This window comes from Ictidomys tridecemlineatus, chromosome 14, assembly GCF_052094955.1.
Source record: "Ictidomys tridecemlineatus isolate mIctTri1 chromosome 14, mIctTri1.hap1, whole genome shotgun sequence".
NCBI classification, from domain to species: domain Eukaryota; kingdom Metazoa; phylum Chordata; class Mammalia; order Rodentia; family Sciuridae; genus Ictidomys; species Ictidomys tridecemlineatus.
This window is the reverse complement of record NC_135490.1, coordinates 10,958,622-10,975,334: the sequence shown is the minus strand read 5'-3', so window position 1 is coordinate 10,975,334 and position 16,713 is coordinate 10,958,622. Positions and strand designations below refer to the sequence as shown.

Genomic DNA, 16,713 nt, shown 5'->3' with positions numbered 1-16,713 from the left:
TACATCACCTTGGCTTTACCACCTAACTACTGCAAAATTTCATGTACTCCCTGAAAAAATAGTTTCATTTTGATAGAGCAGATATTATCCCCACGGGACAAATGAACAAACTCAAGCCAAGGGCAGTCCAAGGTCACCCGACCTGCAGATAGCCTCCTGTTCACTGGTACCCAGAGCCTTAGTCTTTGAGTTCAATAACTTTGTCATTTCTTATTTCTGAGCCTGTGAACAGAATTGTTCAGATTTAGGTGTTGCTGGAAGTTTGACAGGGTTGGATTTTACATTTCAAATATAGAACCATGATCCTAGGTTTTAAATTGTGCTTCACATCACAAGCGGTTTTCATAATTATTGCTATTACACATGTTTCCACTATAAGATTGCAAGGAGCCATGGAAGCTGTAATTGCGACACAGAGTTCTGGAATCCGGGGCAGAAATGTTTGGCATTGGGGGTAATTTACACCCATAATGTAATTAAAAAGGAGGCAATTTGCATTCAGATTGGCACATTACAGTATATTTTTTCTGATTATAAAAATTAAAAAAAAAAACAAGCTCTAACAAGCAATAGGAGGTTTCTGAGTGCTCTGACAATTAGTATTTTAGACAAGTGACATTGGGAAAGAGGACTTTGTAATCCTTTTCTGGAGTCGTAGCACTTTGCCAAGAAAATAATAAGCTGTCTGTCCAATATTTTAATATGAAGCATGCTGTGATAAATAACTATTTGCACCCGCACGCTATTTTTGCTGGAAAGTATTTATAATTTCTGATTCTCACCTACTGACAGGATCTGCCTATACATAAAAGATTTGAAAGGCATAAACTTAAGCACTTGAAACAGAAAGAATCCAAGTGTTATATTAACAAGGAAGTTAGGGTTTAGGGTTATCAAAAAAAAAATTCAGAGATTACACAGAACCCCTGTGTATGGTGAAATGAACACCAGACATGGAATGGAGACCTTTTCACTACCCAGAATTCCTCAGCCACTTCTTTTAGATCTCTGTGTCTAAGTTTCCTGCCTCCTCAAAAAAAGTGTATCATCTCACTCGACTGAAAGGAATAAATAAAATGTTTAGGAAAAACAGTATACAGTAGGAGCTCAATAAACATCGTAAAAGCCTAAATAGGGAGAAAGAGAAAATTTAATAGTAGCTACCATTTATTGAGCATATTCTAAGACAACTTTATAAAAGGGTACTAGGATTGTCCCCACCACATAACAGAAGAGGAAACTGATGAACAGAAGCAATTAGTGACCTTGTCACCGGGGGAACACGGCCAAGGTGGCAATGGAATTCAGTGTCTGTGTAGTTAGGACCCAGCTTACTGTCTAGTCCCTTAAGAGGCTTCTTCTCCTGTATCCAAGGGGGTGGAATTTCTGCTTTGTGCTTTGCCGGATACATCACTGGTGGCACTGAAATAAAAGAATGTTATCTCAATTCAAGGATAAATGTGGATTCACAAGAGTTACATGTTCTCTTTACTCTAAGTCTCCGATACTTCCACGAAGAGGAAGAATTGAAATTAAAAAAAAAAAAAAAAAAAATGGAGTCACCTGCCCTGTGCAGTCCATCAGAGAGGCTCCTACAACCTGGTCCCGTTCTCTTTCTTTCTATGTCTGTGTGCAAAAAACCCATATCCACACAGAAAGGGGAGGGGTGTCCTACTAAGTTAATTCACATACTCAGCCAAAAGGAAAAATGATTTTTGTTTTTTGTTATCTTGTCATTGAAGTAATTGCCTAAAATTCCAACTGAATGGGTCTATAATTACCCTCATTCTAAGATTTTTACTCTTACCTGGAGAGCTGAAGCATGTCAGTTTGCTTCTTTTGCACCCTGGGCATATTCTTGACTCTCTGACAAGTCTCACAACTTCAAGAAAGTGTTGGGTCCCTGGCCAGAGGGCACCTACCAGTTTCCCTGGCAGCCGGCTGGTCTCTGCTTTCCCCTCCAGGGTGGACTCAAGTCCCTTCCCTTGTCAGTCTTGGCTCTGTCTTTCTTCTGTGCTGAGCTCCTTGTCACCCCCCAGCCCTGCTGAGGCAACCCACTCCCTCCATATTCTAGGTGCTTGCAACTCTTCGAGCACATTGAACGTGCTTGGTAAGCCTCCCTCCTTCCTACCATGCTCCAGACTCACCTGACATGGCACCACCCCCAGACAGTAGTCCCAGGGGCTCTTCTACCCTTGCCAACAGAGGGATCCGTGGTCCAGGCGCGGTGCTCCTATGACACCCTTTGTCTCTCTTTAGCTAACTACGCCTTCACTGCCTTCATCCCGGCCAGGATCTGTCTCCCACAGGGCTCCTCACTGCCCAGCACAGTGCCTGAGACTGCTGGAAGAAAGTCTTAGGAGGAAAAATGTAGAACTTTATCCACACAACAAATACTCACGGGCCCTCAGCATCAGGAGAACAATGTGCGAAATACAAATTCATACGGACGGTGTGGCTTGGTGTCTGCCATTTTGAATTTTATAGGAAGTCAGCGAGCTGGGACGCTAGGTGAATGAGCTGCAGTGTTGAGACCTAACTGGACCACAAGCAGTGAGCTCCAGGGACCGAGAAATGGAACTCAAACCTGGAAAAAAATAGGAAGGGTTTGGATAAATGGAGTTTCCTAGGACCAGACGGTGGGAGCGCAAACAAGATGGACAAACCAGAAAGAGAAGCCTCCCTGTGATGGGATGGGATGGGATTGGGATTTTCAACAAACACATGAAGGCCTGAGGTTGTCGCAGCCTGCCTTGTGCATGAAGGCCCTTGAGCACCCTGTCCACTCTGAAAAGCCAAGGGTGCGTCAGGTTTCCTGGGCACATGGAGCATGGCAGGGTCACGTGCACCATCAGGAGGAAGAGAAACCCTAATAAGCCATATGGAATGAGTCACAGTGGCTGAGGAAGCCGTTTCATCATTAGGCAGCCAGGCCCTAATAATTTTATGTCATCCAAACCGAGGAGCTGATTGCCACCGTGACTCCTTTTCAAGGACAACTTTGGCTCAAGAAAAATGAGAAACAGTTCTCTTCCTTGGCCCCATCTGATAATGCAGAAGCCAAAGCTGACTTATACAGATGAAAATGAGGGCGAGTCAGAACACTTTATCCCATAAATAACAAAAATGGATTAAGGCCGACTTGTCTCTAAGCAACCCATAAAAACCGTCACATAACCCTGATTTTAGTATATAAAATAGATGACCAATGCGTTCACTCAAAATTATTCATGGCTGTCCCTTCACTGTTTCCATATATCTTAAAAGCTGCTTCTTTGCCAACCATCCCATTTTAAACTTTTACTAATGAAGACTGTGGGCCAAGCTCTCTCTATGGCCAAGAGTCAAATGCTTATTCTTACATCTCTCAAAGTAGGTTCAAATAGTTTGACATCTACCAAAAAGAAGAAATATATATATATATATATATATATATATATATATATATATATATGATTAAAAGATTTCATTTGAATTTGAATGTATATAAATGTGTATAAATACATTAGTAAATAAATGATATAACACATTAACATGTAGCACAAACTAAAACTTTCTAAAAACTGAGTCAAAAGTGCATGTGAATTTCAATAATAAATAGATACCAGATAAAACAATAGGTGCATGATCAGGGATGTTATCCACAGAGCACGAACTAAAATGAATGAACAGATGCTCTTCAAAATTGCATAGAAAGTTAACTTAGGATAAAATATAACAAAGACAAGTAACTCCAAGTTTTTGTTTTTAATGTCTTTAATAAAGTTATAAATCACAAAACAATTTTCATCTGAGAAGATATCAAAATGTTTTATTTTTATTAAACTAGGGAAAAAACCACACATGCATAGTGTGCTTTGGGTCTTCTTAACATAACTAACAGTTAAACAATGAGCTTTACATAGAGATTTTTTTTTTAAATATTTATTTTTCAGTTTTCGATGGACACAACATCTTTATTTTATTTTTATGTGGTGCTGAGGATCGAACCCAGAGCCCCCCGCATGCCAGGCGAGCGTGTTACCGCTTGAGCCACATCCCCAGCCCCTACATAGAGAGTTTTTTAAAGATGGACAGCATGGCCTTCTGATGACCATGGTGAGGCTCTCCCTCTAAGGTCGAACTCCTCAAGTCCCAACTTCATTCCACCATCCCTCAGCTGTGTGTATACTTAACCTCTCTGTGCCTCTGTGCTCAATTCCTTTGTTTCTACAAAATGGGACTAGTAATAGTGTTATCTCAAAGAGTCATGATGATTAGACGAGATAATCTAGCCAAGTCCTGGCACAGTGCCCAGCATAAAATAAGTACTTAGTAAATTCAGTTATTAATTTAACTATATTGTTAATATCACCATTTATCTGTCTCTTCTCAATGTATTTGATGCAGATTGAAACTGGATTTGACACCCTACCAAAGAATTTCTTTTTTTATAACATTAGCACTAATGTCAGAAAGTCTGAATTCTAGTTCTAATCCATCCCTTACCAGATTGTGGCCTTGGACAAATCCTCCAATCAATTTAATCAACTATAAAATGAGAGTGATAATTTGCCCTCTACCCTGTCTACCCTCAGTGCTCAGGCCAGACAAGAATAACGTGGTTTTGTTTTGTTTTACTTCTTGGATGTAAAATCATTGCTCACATGTAAAAGTCTCATGGTGTCAATGATGATAATGGCTTTGGGGTTCAGGGTATCATTAACCATAAAGGAATAGAGTACTTGGGCCTGCCTGGGCCACGCTACAAGTCACTACCTCCCATGGCTACACACTGCGGGCCACATACCAGTCAGGAGCTTCCTAATGATGTCCATCTCAAAAGACCAGGAAAAAGGCAGACAGAGAAGGAGAAAAATTAGTATCAGACCAAATTAGGTTTTCCTGATTTATTATTATTATTTTCTATAATTTTATTATTCTTCATCTAAAGGGTCTTTAAAAATCTTCCCTTACAGGAAAAAAAAAAAAAGCAAGGTAAATACCTGGCTAGAACCCAGGTCTCGTGGCATACAGTACATACTTTCTCCTAAAAATAGCAAATTACATATTCAGATGCATTTAGTTTGCAAAACAGAGCATGGAATCATATAAACAGAAAGATTCCATCTAGATTTACATTACAGAGGAAAAAACAACTAAAGAAAGTACCTACATCATTGTCTCCCAGCATTTTGTCAATTTCCACCTTCAGCATACACCTATATTCATTTTAAGCGCAAAACTAAATAAAGTATTCTAAAAGATGTGATGCAGTTAGCAATCTAAAGGACAAGAGCCGATGATGATGGTGAGCCCATGGATCATGAAAATATTGCTTTTCAGAATTGCCAAGATTGGGAAAAGAAGATCCCATCCGGGAAAGTAAGATTCATCCATTAGATGAGACTTTTTGACTTTACATCCCTAGGTTTACCTGTCTTCAGAAATTTGATCCATAGATAACAGATCCTTGATCTGCTATTGTTGTTCAAAGCTCATTTTAATTACAGGTTTCTAAACAAATAATTATGCCTCTTGCTCTATCTCAGGCACTGGTAAGGTTGGAATAAAAAAATGCTGTATCTAAAACATGGCTGCACTGGTGCAAAGTTACACGCAATGCAGAGTTTTAAAAATTCAAGTGCAGAGCATCAAGATCTGCCACTAGAGGAAACGCCAAGGTGATTAACAACACGCTGAAAATTAATGCTGCAGTACTCTTTAAAAGACATCCACTGAACTTTATTTTCAATATCCTCTTTAACAAGGCTCTATTACTTTTTAAAATTCCAAGTCTTCTTCCTCTGGCTTTCACAGAACTGATTCACCATGGCAGAGTAAAACAAGAACTCAACAAGCTCTGTTAAAGCCAAGAACTACATCTTTCCACATAAAATATGAAATTTCCAGAGAGAGAATTTCAACACTGATTCCATTGTTATTTGGAACACATAAAGATTGAATGCATTAAGTTTTTTTTTTTAACTTCAATCAACTTTCTAAACTTAGAAGCTAAGGGAAAAATAAGACAATATTCAATGCATAAAATGTTTAGCAAGAGAAACAGACCCCACTTCGGTGGCTTAATGTCAGAAAAGGGACACTGGTCCAGATGGATTTGTTTTAATTAAAAACAATAGGGACATAAATACATGCTCCAATTTTCCTGATAAGAAACAGCCTTTCTCCCCTGAGGATATTTTTATTTTGTTTTAAACATCTGAAACAAAACAACAAAGTTAAATTGGCTTTTAAAGTTTGACATCCCAAGCCTCAAGTAGAAAAGTATAACAGTTTCCTTTTCCCTTATGTTCTAGTTCCAACGGACTCAGTTCCTAGCCTCCTACATCAACAACCCCTTAAATAATCAGCAAAGGACAATTTATAAATAATTATTCATCATGAGTTCGAGAATCAGATCCCAGGCCAAAGGTTCAGAGGCAAGACATCACAGGAGGCTAGGCAGAAGTACAGAGAGCCTCATCTTGGACAGATTCAGCCTACGGATTTAACAGTAGAGACTACTTTCCGGAGCCTCATGCTTGCTGCCGGGTCCCTACATCCTATCCTCCATTTCTATGCAGCCAAAAGATATTTTTTTAAAGAAGAAATATAAAGAAATAAGGAAAGAAGGGAGAAAAATGCTTAACTATTTTATCTTTGTTTTGGCCCAACAAAAAACACCCTTATGCAAAAAGTATGTTCCATTATCATTAAACAGACCCTAAAACGACTCACAATATTAACTTCAAGTTAACAGTTGCACTTTACCTACAGAAGAAAGGTAGAGATTGGAACATGCTTTGTATTTCTCTATGGGAAGTGATTTGAAACAGACTGGACTGTATCTTATGAAACAACAAAGCAGAGACAATTTCACTAAAACTCTTACATCTAAATCATGTGTAACTTCCCTGTTTAGAGTAAATTACAAAGTACTACAGTAAACTCAATTCTGTCAATGCAGCATGGTGAAGTTCAATGCAGCATTTCCATGCTTATTTTCTCTCTCATTAATATTTTAATAAGATTCCGTAGACTTTTTGTCATTGGGTTTTTATAAAAAATAAAAAGTGCAAAAACATTTCTATGAAAAATATTAAGGTGGTGCATGTACTTCAAAAATAAGAGACAAAATGAGAAGAACGTTATAGCTTGTGGTAAAGAAGTTTTGACACTAACTTACCACCGGGAATAACCTTCAAATCACCTTCAGGAGAAATGTTAAAGTGAAAGGGTCTAATTTAAAATGAAACATTTTTCACACGTAGCGTAAGAGCTTTCATTTTTCTTAAGTGGGAACAGTTTCTCCTTAATAAAGTGACTGTTACAATCCCCTGCATTATCCTGCACAGCCCAGACTGAACCGTACTTCAGGTGACATTGAAGTTACAATTTTAAGCTTAGAGGCACTAGATTTAGCCTAAGTAATTGGCTCTGATTTTGTTTGTACGCATCTCTCTCTCTCCTCCCTCTGTAACCAGTTGGAAGCTTAACAATTTTTTGAGCTAGTTTAGATACAAGGCAAAACAGGCTAATTGTGAAATTAGACATGTGTTTCCTTGTAAAATGTCTCTCTGCAGAGTCATCTCATTGCCAAAGCCCTAAAGAAAACTAACAGCTGAAGCCTGCCCGGCAACCATGTGCTTCCGTTGTAGAAAGCGCTTTCAGAGAATGTACAACAAGAAACTGCCAGGGTTTTATATATTTTAATAAAAGCAGGAAGCAATACATAACTAAAGTATAATTTCTGCATAATTAGCATGTAGTATTCGCTAGATAGCATCCTGCTGAGTTCAACCCCGAGATCCAGGACTTTACAGAGGCAAGGAGAGACAAGGAGTCTTTTCCTTTGTTTGTCCATATGGAAATCTTGAATTTATAACATTCACAAGTCAGTCCCCCTACTCCATCACCTGTCTTAACACCTTGAGGCACAGGCCCTCCTTGCCTGATAACCAACACTCAGCATCTGGGAGCAGCCTTCCCCCCTCACAGCTGCAGTACTGTGGTACCACGTTAATGAAGCAAAGCTAACTCCCTAAATTCATTCCTTCTTTTTAAAGTCTTGCTTTCCTTTTAACACAAATGAGCCAAGAGAGTATATAAAAATTAAAAAATTAAACTTCTGTAAACCTAAACCTTTTCTGATTACTTACTGATTCATGCAACCCTGTCATTTAATAAAATGGGGACTCTAGCAAAGACGTTGTGAAAAGAAGCTTATTTAAGTCTGGAGTCTGCTTTATAAGCAGGGGGTCTTTTCTCACCTATAACAAGCATTTCACACTTGGTCACTTGTGCTGTGGCCCCCACCCTGTCATAATCTGGTATTCTGCCCTTCACTCTGCCTTGCTTTGTTCTGAACTTTTTTATCCTGAATCACCCCCAAAGCATTATCCAAAATAAAGGCCCATTTTGACAGTTAGAAATGCACCAGAGAGGAGAAAGTCTGGTAGAGTCCTTGTTTAAATAAACATGTTTTAAGATATGGAAAATCCATACCAAACCATTCACTAAAATCTAAATGGAGGAATATATGACATTTTAAATGGAAGGGGAAAAAAATACCTGGGTTTATTCAAGGTTATGATGAGTTTATTTGGCAACTTTTAAAAAAAATTCAGATGCCCTTTCAATCATTGCAGTTACACATAAGAAGTATTGGATTGAAAGATGAAAAGGCAATTGTTTGTGTTCAAACTTAACATAAACTATACTTTTTTTTTTTTTTACTTTTCATCTCAGCAGATCTCAAGCTCCCCTTTCCAAGGTGTGTGAGTATGTATACATATACACACACATATATGACCTTCAAGTTTCAGGCCTCGGATCTCCTGATTTCCTGCATCATCATATGTTAGAAAATTCAAAGTGGGCTCTTCAAGTGTATATATTTTTTTAACTGACTTTAATGAATTTTGGTTGTTTTCAAAATCTGCAATCTGTTCATTGTGCCAACCCTGCATTGCAGAGAAGTCTTAGCGTGGGATTCCAGCTTGGCTCCTGCAAATAGAGTCACTACACACAGGCTTTAATTGTATTTACTCGGGAGAGAGGAGGGGGAAGGGAGCTCCCCCCCACCTGCCAACCTGACAATCAAGGCCCGACTAGAAGCCCACCCGCCAGCAGGATTTCTGGCGCTGGGCCTGGGCGCTGTCCTTGGTGCTGCCGGCGCCATGAGAGCACAAGCGCCTTACCTTCTGCCCCTGCGGAAGTGCGGACGTCCCCCAAATGTGAAGCAGAACGTAGCGCCATATCCCACTTTTAATACAAGTCACTACCCCGGCCTGTCTTCTTTGTCCCCTTCCTGGAGCCTTCAGGGCGACCATTCCTCAAGGTCTTTTTTCCTTGTAGACACAACTCTGCACTCATCTCCCGCTGCCTTAAGACAAGGAGTGGGGGAAGGGGAGGGAGGCAAGGGGAGATGAGCATGGGGGAGGGGAGAGGAGCGGACCTCGGGGGAGAGGAGGGAGGGGACGGGGAAGAAGAAAAGATTGAAAGAAAAAGGTCCCGGGGGAGTAAGGGGCTCAGAGAGCAGGGCGGGTGAGTGAAACTGACCAAGGATCGAAGTAAAAGGAGAAAGGGGCCCACACAGACGCAGGGAGTGATGAAGTACCAAAGAGGAGTTAAAGCAAAAAGTAACGGAAAGGGGGCAAAGAAGAGAAAAGCGAGGGGCTAAGGAGGTGGAGAGCAAAAAGGTCCGAGGAGGAGCTGCCCAGAGGGCGGGAGTTACTAGACAAAGAAACGGCTTTGGGTGGATGGTCTCACCAAGGTGAAAAATGTAATCTCAAGGTGAAAAATGGAGAGAAGGGGACTGCGGGGTCACCAGTGGTCTAGACCAAAAGGGAAGCTGGGAGAGGGCCTGGGACGCGGGCAGCAAAGTGCGGGGTCCGCTGCGGCGCTGGCCCACGTGGAGCCGGCGCTGAATCACGGTGAAGCCGGCTTCCCCCTTCCCCCCGGCCCGGTGCCCGCAGTCCCCGCCTCCTCGGCCGCCGCCTCCACGGGGCGGGGCCCTGGCCCGGGACCAGCTCCGCGGCTATATATGGGCTGCGGCGAGGCCAGCAGAGCGCTGTGACAGCCACACACCCCAAGGCCTCCAAGATGAGCTACACGTTGGACTCGCTGGGCAACCCGTCCGCCTACCGGCGGGTAACCGACACCCGCTCCAGCTTCAGCCGAGTCAGCGGCTCCCCGTCCAGCGGCTTCCGCTCGCAGTCTTGGTCCCGGGGCTCGCCCAGCACCGTGTCCTCCTCCTACAAGCGCAGCGCGCTCGCCCCGCGCCTCACCTACAGCTCGGCTATGCTCAGCTCCGCGGAGAGCAGCCTCGACTTCAGCCAGTCCTCGTCCCTGCTCAACGGCGGTTCCGGGGGCGACTACAAGCTGTCCCGCTCCAACGAGAAGGAGCAACTGCAGGGGCTGAACGACCGCTTCGCCGGCTACATCGAGAAAGTGCACTACTTGGAGCAGCAGAACAAGGAGATCGAGGCAGAGATCCAGGCACTGCGGCAGAAACAGGCCTCGCACGCCCAGCTGGGCGACGCGTACGACCAGGAGATCCGCGAGCTGCGCGCCACACTCGAGATGGTGAACCACGAGAAGGCTCAGGTACAGCTGGATTCTGACCACCTAGAGGAAGACATCCACCGGCTCAAAGAGCGCTTCGAGGAGGAGGCACGGCTGCGCGACGACACCGAGGCGGCCATCCGCGCGCTGCGCAAAGACATCGAAGAGTCGTCGATGGTCAAGGTAGAGCTGGACAAGAAGGTGCAGTCTCTGCAGGATGAGGTGGCCTTCCTGCGGAGCAATCATGAAGAAGAGGTGGCAGACCTGCTGGCCCAGATCCAGGCGTCGCACATCACCGTGGAGCGCAAAGACTACCTGAAGACAGACATCTCGACAGCGCTGAAGGAGATCCGCTCTCAGCTCGAGTGCCACTCTGATCAGAACATGCACCAGGCCGAAGAGTGGTTTAAATGTCGCTACGCCAAGCTCACCGAGGCGGCCGAGCAGAACAAGGAGGCCATCCGCTCCGCCAAGGAAGAGATCGCCGAGTACCGGCGCCAGCTGCAGTCCAAGAGCATCGAGCTGGAGTCTGTGCGCGGCACCAAGGAGTCCCTGGAGCGGCAGCTCAGCGATATAGAGGAGCGCCACAATCACGACCTCAGCAGCTACCAGGTAGGAACCGCGGCTGCGCATGCAGCCTGCGCCAGCGCCAGCGCCGCGCGCCCCCGATATTTGGGCGCGCGCCCAGGCGCCCTCTCTGTCGCGCTCCCTGGTGGCCGCTCGCCAGTGCGCACGAGCGGAGCACACCCAAGTTAGCAGTGGTCAAGAGTCCTCGCCCCTCTCCTCCACCCAGCTGTTAGGAAAGCCCTGACCTTTTACAAAAAACGTGCTGCTTTTCCTCAATCGCTCTAGTTGTCTAGCACTTTTCAAGTAGGGGCACTTTCAGGTAGTTGATAAATAAGAAACTTATTAGCATGACTCATTATACAGAAACGCATGCATTCTCTACTTTTCCGGCAGTGATCCCAAGAGCTCTCAAAATTGAATTCAGCCCAAATGGGGAGTGAGGAATAGGTCCGCTAAACAGATTCCACACGTGTATTTGTTCCCTTTGAGACGTGTCTTATTGTCATATCGATTTTGTTTGTTGGAGAAAGGGAGCGGAGCAATGTCTGAGAGGTGTGCAGAGCTTCAGGGAGATTGGGGTCCGGTGGGAAGGGGACAGCAAGTGACTTCTGAAGAGTCGCTGCTTAGAAGGACGAATCCATAGAGACTCTTTGTCTGTTTCAGGATACCATCCAGCAGCTGGAAAATGAGCTTCGGGGAACAAAGTGGGAAATGGCTCGTCATTTGCGGGAATACCAGGATCTCCTCAACGTCAAGATGGCCCTGGATATCGAGATCGCTGCGTACAGGTAGGGGCTTGCTGCCCACGTGGGCAGAACCCTAGCCGCACTGCGGAGGCCATTCAGGCAGAACCTGCGGCACTTAAGTTAAAGCAGGCAGGTTGCGGGAGTCTCCTTGCTTAATTAAGAATTCCTTGAGAATTGCAAATGTGGTTTTATCACTTTTTAATCCAGATTTTAAAAACATGGATATAAGTTGAAATGAAGTGTTTTGAATTTTGCTTGAAAGGGGGTCACTACCAATTGATTTCAATATCTGTGCATACATTTTTGTTTTAGTGACAAATATTTTTGATTGCTTAAAGCACAAGTGGTGGTTTCAGCTTTTCAAATCTGTAATGTCAAGGACAAATACCAGGACATTCTATTTTTCTGTTTCTCTATTACAGCTTACTATTGCCATCATCTGGCTGAGGATAGATTGATATATTAGAAAATAGATACATTTATTTTTACAAATGTAGATAATGTAAATGTATTATATTTGTGCTAGACTATATGGTTTAGATTATATATCTATATACACACACATAGATATATATCATGTATTATATTTACCTACATATATCTAGATCTAGCATTACATATGAGAACAGGAACTCCTAATTGATGACTAAATTTGAAGTACAAAATCCTTGATTAAACAGTTTTTCCTACTACCAGTAGGTAATTATAAAATGATGAGAATAAACTGCACTCTCTTTTCAAGGAAGTTAAATCATTATATTAAATAGACAATTATGATAAAAATTGCAAACCAACTTATAAACTGATACATCCATATTAGCACATAGCTATAATTTGATAAAGCTTTACTTCTAAAATGTGCTTAATAGTTTTGTGAAATACTGTGAACAATATATGTGTTTTAAAACAATGAGTACATATCCTGAGAGTCCAAATGCTCATGAGGGTCACTAATGGTTTGGGTTTTGTTTTGGGGGTGGTGGGGACTGGCTGCTAAGGAACTTTGTAGCATATTCATATTGCACCAAATGAACTGCTGCTGCAGACCAAGGCTTTGGCGGCTGGGTGTGGTGAGTGGACGACTGGGAGTGGTTAGTTACTGCAGCAGGCAACCGGCTGGCAGTTCAGAAGAATCTGTCTCTTGATGACAGAGTATAACAGTGAAAAGACAGCAGGCCCTACACTGGCTCGATGGCATCTTTTCCTTATGTGATTCTGTTTATTCCAAAGCAGCTACTACATTACCCATAATTAGTGAGGCTCAGAGGGCCGATGAGATTTTCAGTGTGTCTTATGTCTTCTTTTTTCCTTAGAAAACTCCTGGAGGGAGAAGAGACCAGATTCAGCACGTTTGCCGGCAGCATCACTGGGCCTCTGTACACGCACCGGCAGCCCTCAGTCACAATATCCAGTAAGATTCAGAAAACCAAAGTGGAGGCTCCCAAGCTGAAGGTCCAGCACAAGTTCGTGGAGGAGATCATCGAGGAAACCAAAGTGGAGGATGAGAAGTCGGAGATGGAAGACGCCCTGGCGGCCATCGCGGAGGAACTGGCAGTTTCCGCCAAGGAAGAGGAGAAGGAAGAAGAGACGGAAGAAAAGGAAGAGGAACAGGAAGCCGAAGAAGAAGCCGCACCTGCCAAAAAGTCTCCCGTGAAGGCTGCAGCCCCTGAAATCAAAGGAGAGGAAGAGGGGGAGAAGGAGGAAGAGGAAGGCCAGGAGGAGGAAGAGGAGGAGGAGGAGGAGGGTGCCAAGTCCGACCAAGCTGAAGAGGGAGGGTCTGAGAAGGAAGGCTCCAGCGAAAAAGACGAAGGTGAGCAGGAGGAGGAGGGGGAGACGGAGGCAGAAGCTGAAGGGGAGGAAGCCGAGGCCAAGGAGGAAAAGGCTGAAGAAGCGGGTGCCAAGGAGGAGCTGGGAAAGCCAGAGAAGGCCAAGTCCCCTGCGCCCAAGTCTCCAGTGGAAGAGGCGAAGCCAAAGGCCGAAGCCCAAGTGGGGAAAGAAGAAGACCAGAAAAAGCTGGCCAAGGAGGCCCCCAAGGAGGAGAAGGTAGAGAAAAAGGAGGAGAAGCCAAAAGACGTGCCAGAGAAGAAGAAGGCCGAGTCCCCAGGGAAGGAGAAGGCCGAGTCCCCAGCCAAGGAGAAGGCCGAGTCCCCAGCCAAGGAGAAGGCCGAGTCCCCAGCCAAGGAGAAGGCCGAGTCCCCAGCCAAGGAGAAGGCCGAGTCCCCAGCCGAGGAGAAGGCCGAGTCCCCAGCCAAGGAGAAGGCCGAGTCCCCAGTGAAGGAGAAGGCCGAGTCCCCAGCCAAGGAGAAGGCCCCAGAGGAGGTGGTCAGCAAAACCCCAAAGGTGAGCTTGGAGAAAGATGCCAAAGAAGAGAAGCCTCAGCAGGAGAAGGAGAAGGAGAAGGTGGAAGAGGAGGGAGGGAGGGAGGGGGAAGGGAGTGACCAGGGTGCAAAGGAATCCAGGAAGGAAGACATAGCGGTCAACGGGGAGGTGGAAGGGAAAGAGGAAGAGCAGGAAACCAAGGAGAAGGGCAGTGGGAGGGAAGAGGAGAAAGGCGTGGTCACTAACGGGCTAGACGTGAGCCCCACGGATGAGAAGAAGGGGGACGACAGAAGTGAGGAGAAGGTGGTGGTGACCAAGAAGGTAGAAAAGATCACCAGTGAGGGGGGCGATGGTGCTACCAAATACATCACTAAATCCGTCACCGTCACTCAAAAGGTCGAAGAGCATGAGGAGACCTTTGAGGAGAAACTAGTGTCAACTAAAAAGGTAGAAAAAGTCACTTCACACGCCATAGTCAAGGAAGTCACCCAGAGTGACTAAGGTCTAAGTCCATTGCAAAAAGGTTAAGCCATATGACAATTTCAAAATGCATGTGATTGACAGCTTCCAAACAGAACGGGTTCTCCCATGGGGGCTCCAGACATTGTATTTTACTTTGTGCAATATGAGGGAACTGCATGCAAGCTCAGGGTGCTCCCTCCTCAGTCTTTGGGGGATTCAAATGCATGATATTGTATGTACCTGGGGAATTTGCCAATTTCCCAAGCTGTTGGAAGGGGGGCGCTCAGGGGGGGGATGTCTTGAGATGTATTATGCAAAGTACCAACTGAGCCAAAAATAACAAATGAAACACAGAACTCTCTTAGCCTTAAGAAAGCTATATATGAATAATTATGTTTACCTCACTGGTGCATTTAAAATGGACTTTTGTTCATGGGAGAACCTCGCTGACATGCACAGTTTGCAACCTTATGTTGATCGATGTTAAACGTCACAGCAGTACTTGCTCAATAAAGGTCATATTGGAAACAAGGTCGGTTGCTTGACGTTGTGTCATTTCACAGTGAAATCTCTGCAACCTGAAGCTTTCTTTCCCTGAAATAGATTATTATGGGTGGGAATTGTGAGGGAACTGGACTTCTTACCACCATTTCCCTGAGAGCGTCTACTTGGAAGACATAATGGCGGAAGGTGTTTTCGGGTGTCCAAATCTTTATTTAACCCAAGCCTCATTCTAAAAATTTTAAAACTATATTCCTGCAATAGAAATAAAAGCACTCGATTTAAAAAAAAAAAAAAAAAAAAAAGAGGTTTGGTGGGATAGAAGTCTCCATGTTTCCATCTCCAGACAGAACTCAGAGAACTTCAGATGGGAGGAGCAATAACAGGGTTTTTCCTTGTGCCTTGGGGGTTAGTCACAGACCAAGGGTACTGTGGCATTAGCTCTGTCCAGAAGGAATAAGGCTAAAGTCACTAACACACCTCACAGGACATAGCCACGCCCCAGGGTCATGCTCACACGTGCACACACCTGAATCTCTGATTCTTGATTTGGCCGGTAGAGAGTTGTATTTCTATTGTTTTACTAATGGGGGAAAAACAATGTCAAAAGTAAATAGAGCACCCTCCTTGAGAAAAGAAAGACAAAATTCTCTGACACAGGCAATAAGTCTTTTTAGACCACAGAAATCCTGCATTCCCTTTTCAAAATGTATTTGCTTTAAAACTTCACAAGTGTTAATATATTAATTAGGATATTGTCTTTTGCAAATGCTAATTTTTATTATTAATAAGATCAGCCCAATGATATAATCCTTAACATGCTTTTTTAGTGGTCTATCGAGATATTCCAATTTTAAAGCCTAAATGTAGCCAGGAACATCACTGTTAATGGCAGTTTTTGCTGTGACGACTCCTAGTCATTTAACCATTCACAAATAATACAATTTTTTCTATATCTACATAACACCTGTACAATTATTTTTTTGTATTTTTTAAAATGACTCCTTTTATATTGGAGCGCTAATTTTTCTGAAGTAATAATGTCCATGATACCCAAGGTAAAACAGGATTATTTAAATATAATCAGGAAAAGGGACCCTGTGTCGGATTAAAAAATAAAAAAGGGCATATTGGAAGGATAGCAGGTAAGTTCTATAATGAGAAGATCAGCAGAGGGAGCAGGTGCTGAGAAGGAACAGCCTCCCAGAGACAAAGGACACTGGAATAATCACATATGGGTCTAATTGAACTCAAACTTCAGTGTTGCTTCATTGAAATTTCAGGAACAGAGTGTCATATATTTGTCTCCCATGTTGAGCACCAAAAGGAGGAACACCTTGATTGACAGTCTCACCAAAACTGACTCCAATGATGGAGAAGCAAGTTTCCCCCCAAAAGGTCGGGAACTGTTATCAGAAATGAGAGCAGGGACTGTACATGGTCTGTATACATTTTTTTAAATATCTACTAAACATACAAATATTATAAAAATACCCTCTTGCTCCTAAAATCATCTCACTAAATGAGAATACTTGTGCTAGTCCCTGGAACATAAACACCCCCCACACAT

The 16,713-nt window shown here is 43.6% G+C and overlaps 1 protein-coding gene and 1 long non-coding RNA gene across 2 annotated transcripts; one reads left to right on the top strand and one right to left on the bottom strand.

Annotated features, from left to right (window-relative positions):
• Nucleotides 1-1,132: 1,132 nt before the first annotated feature.
• LOC110596941 (uncharacterized) lies at nt 1,133-10,042 on the bottom strand. Its single transcript, XR_002482796.3, has 3 exons — nt 9,183-10,042; nt 2,402-2,587; nt 1,133-1,422 (listed from the first exon to the last, which is right to left on the bottom strand). It is a non-coding gene; the product is annotated as an uncharacterized LOC110596941 (long non-coding RNA).
• On the top strand, nt 10,042-15,173 carry Nefm (neurofilament medium chain). The gene is made up of 3 exons (XM_078030871.1): nt 10,042-11,160; nt 11,779-11,903; nt 13,175-15,173. The coding sequence occupies exons 1-3, from the start codon at nt 10,087-10,089 to the stop codon at nt 14,679-14,681; spliced, it is 2,706 nt and encodes a 901-aa protein (XP_077886997.1). The 5' UTR covers nt 10,042-10,086; the 3' UTR covers nt 14,682-15,173.
• The last annotated feature ends 1,540 nt before the right edge of the window (nt 15,174-16,713 follow it).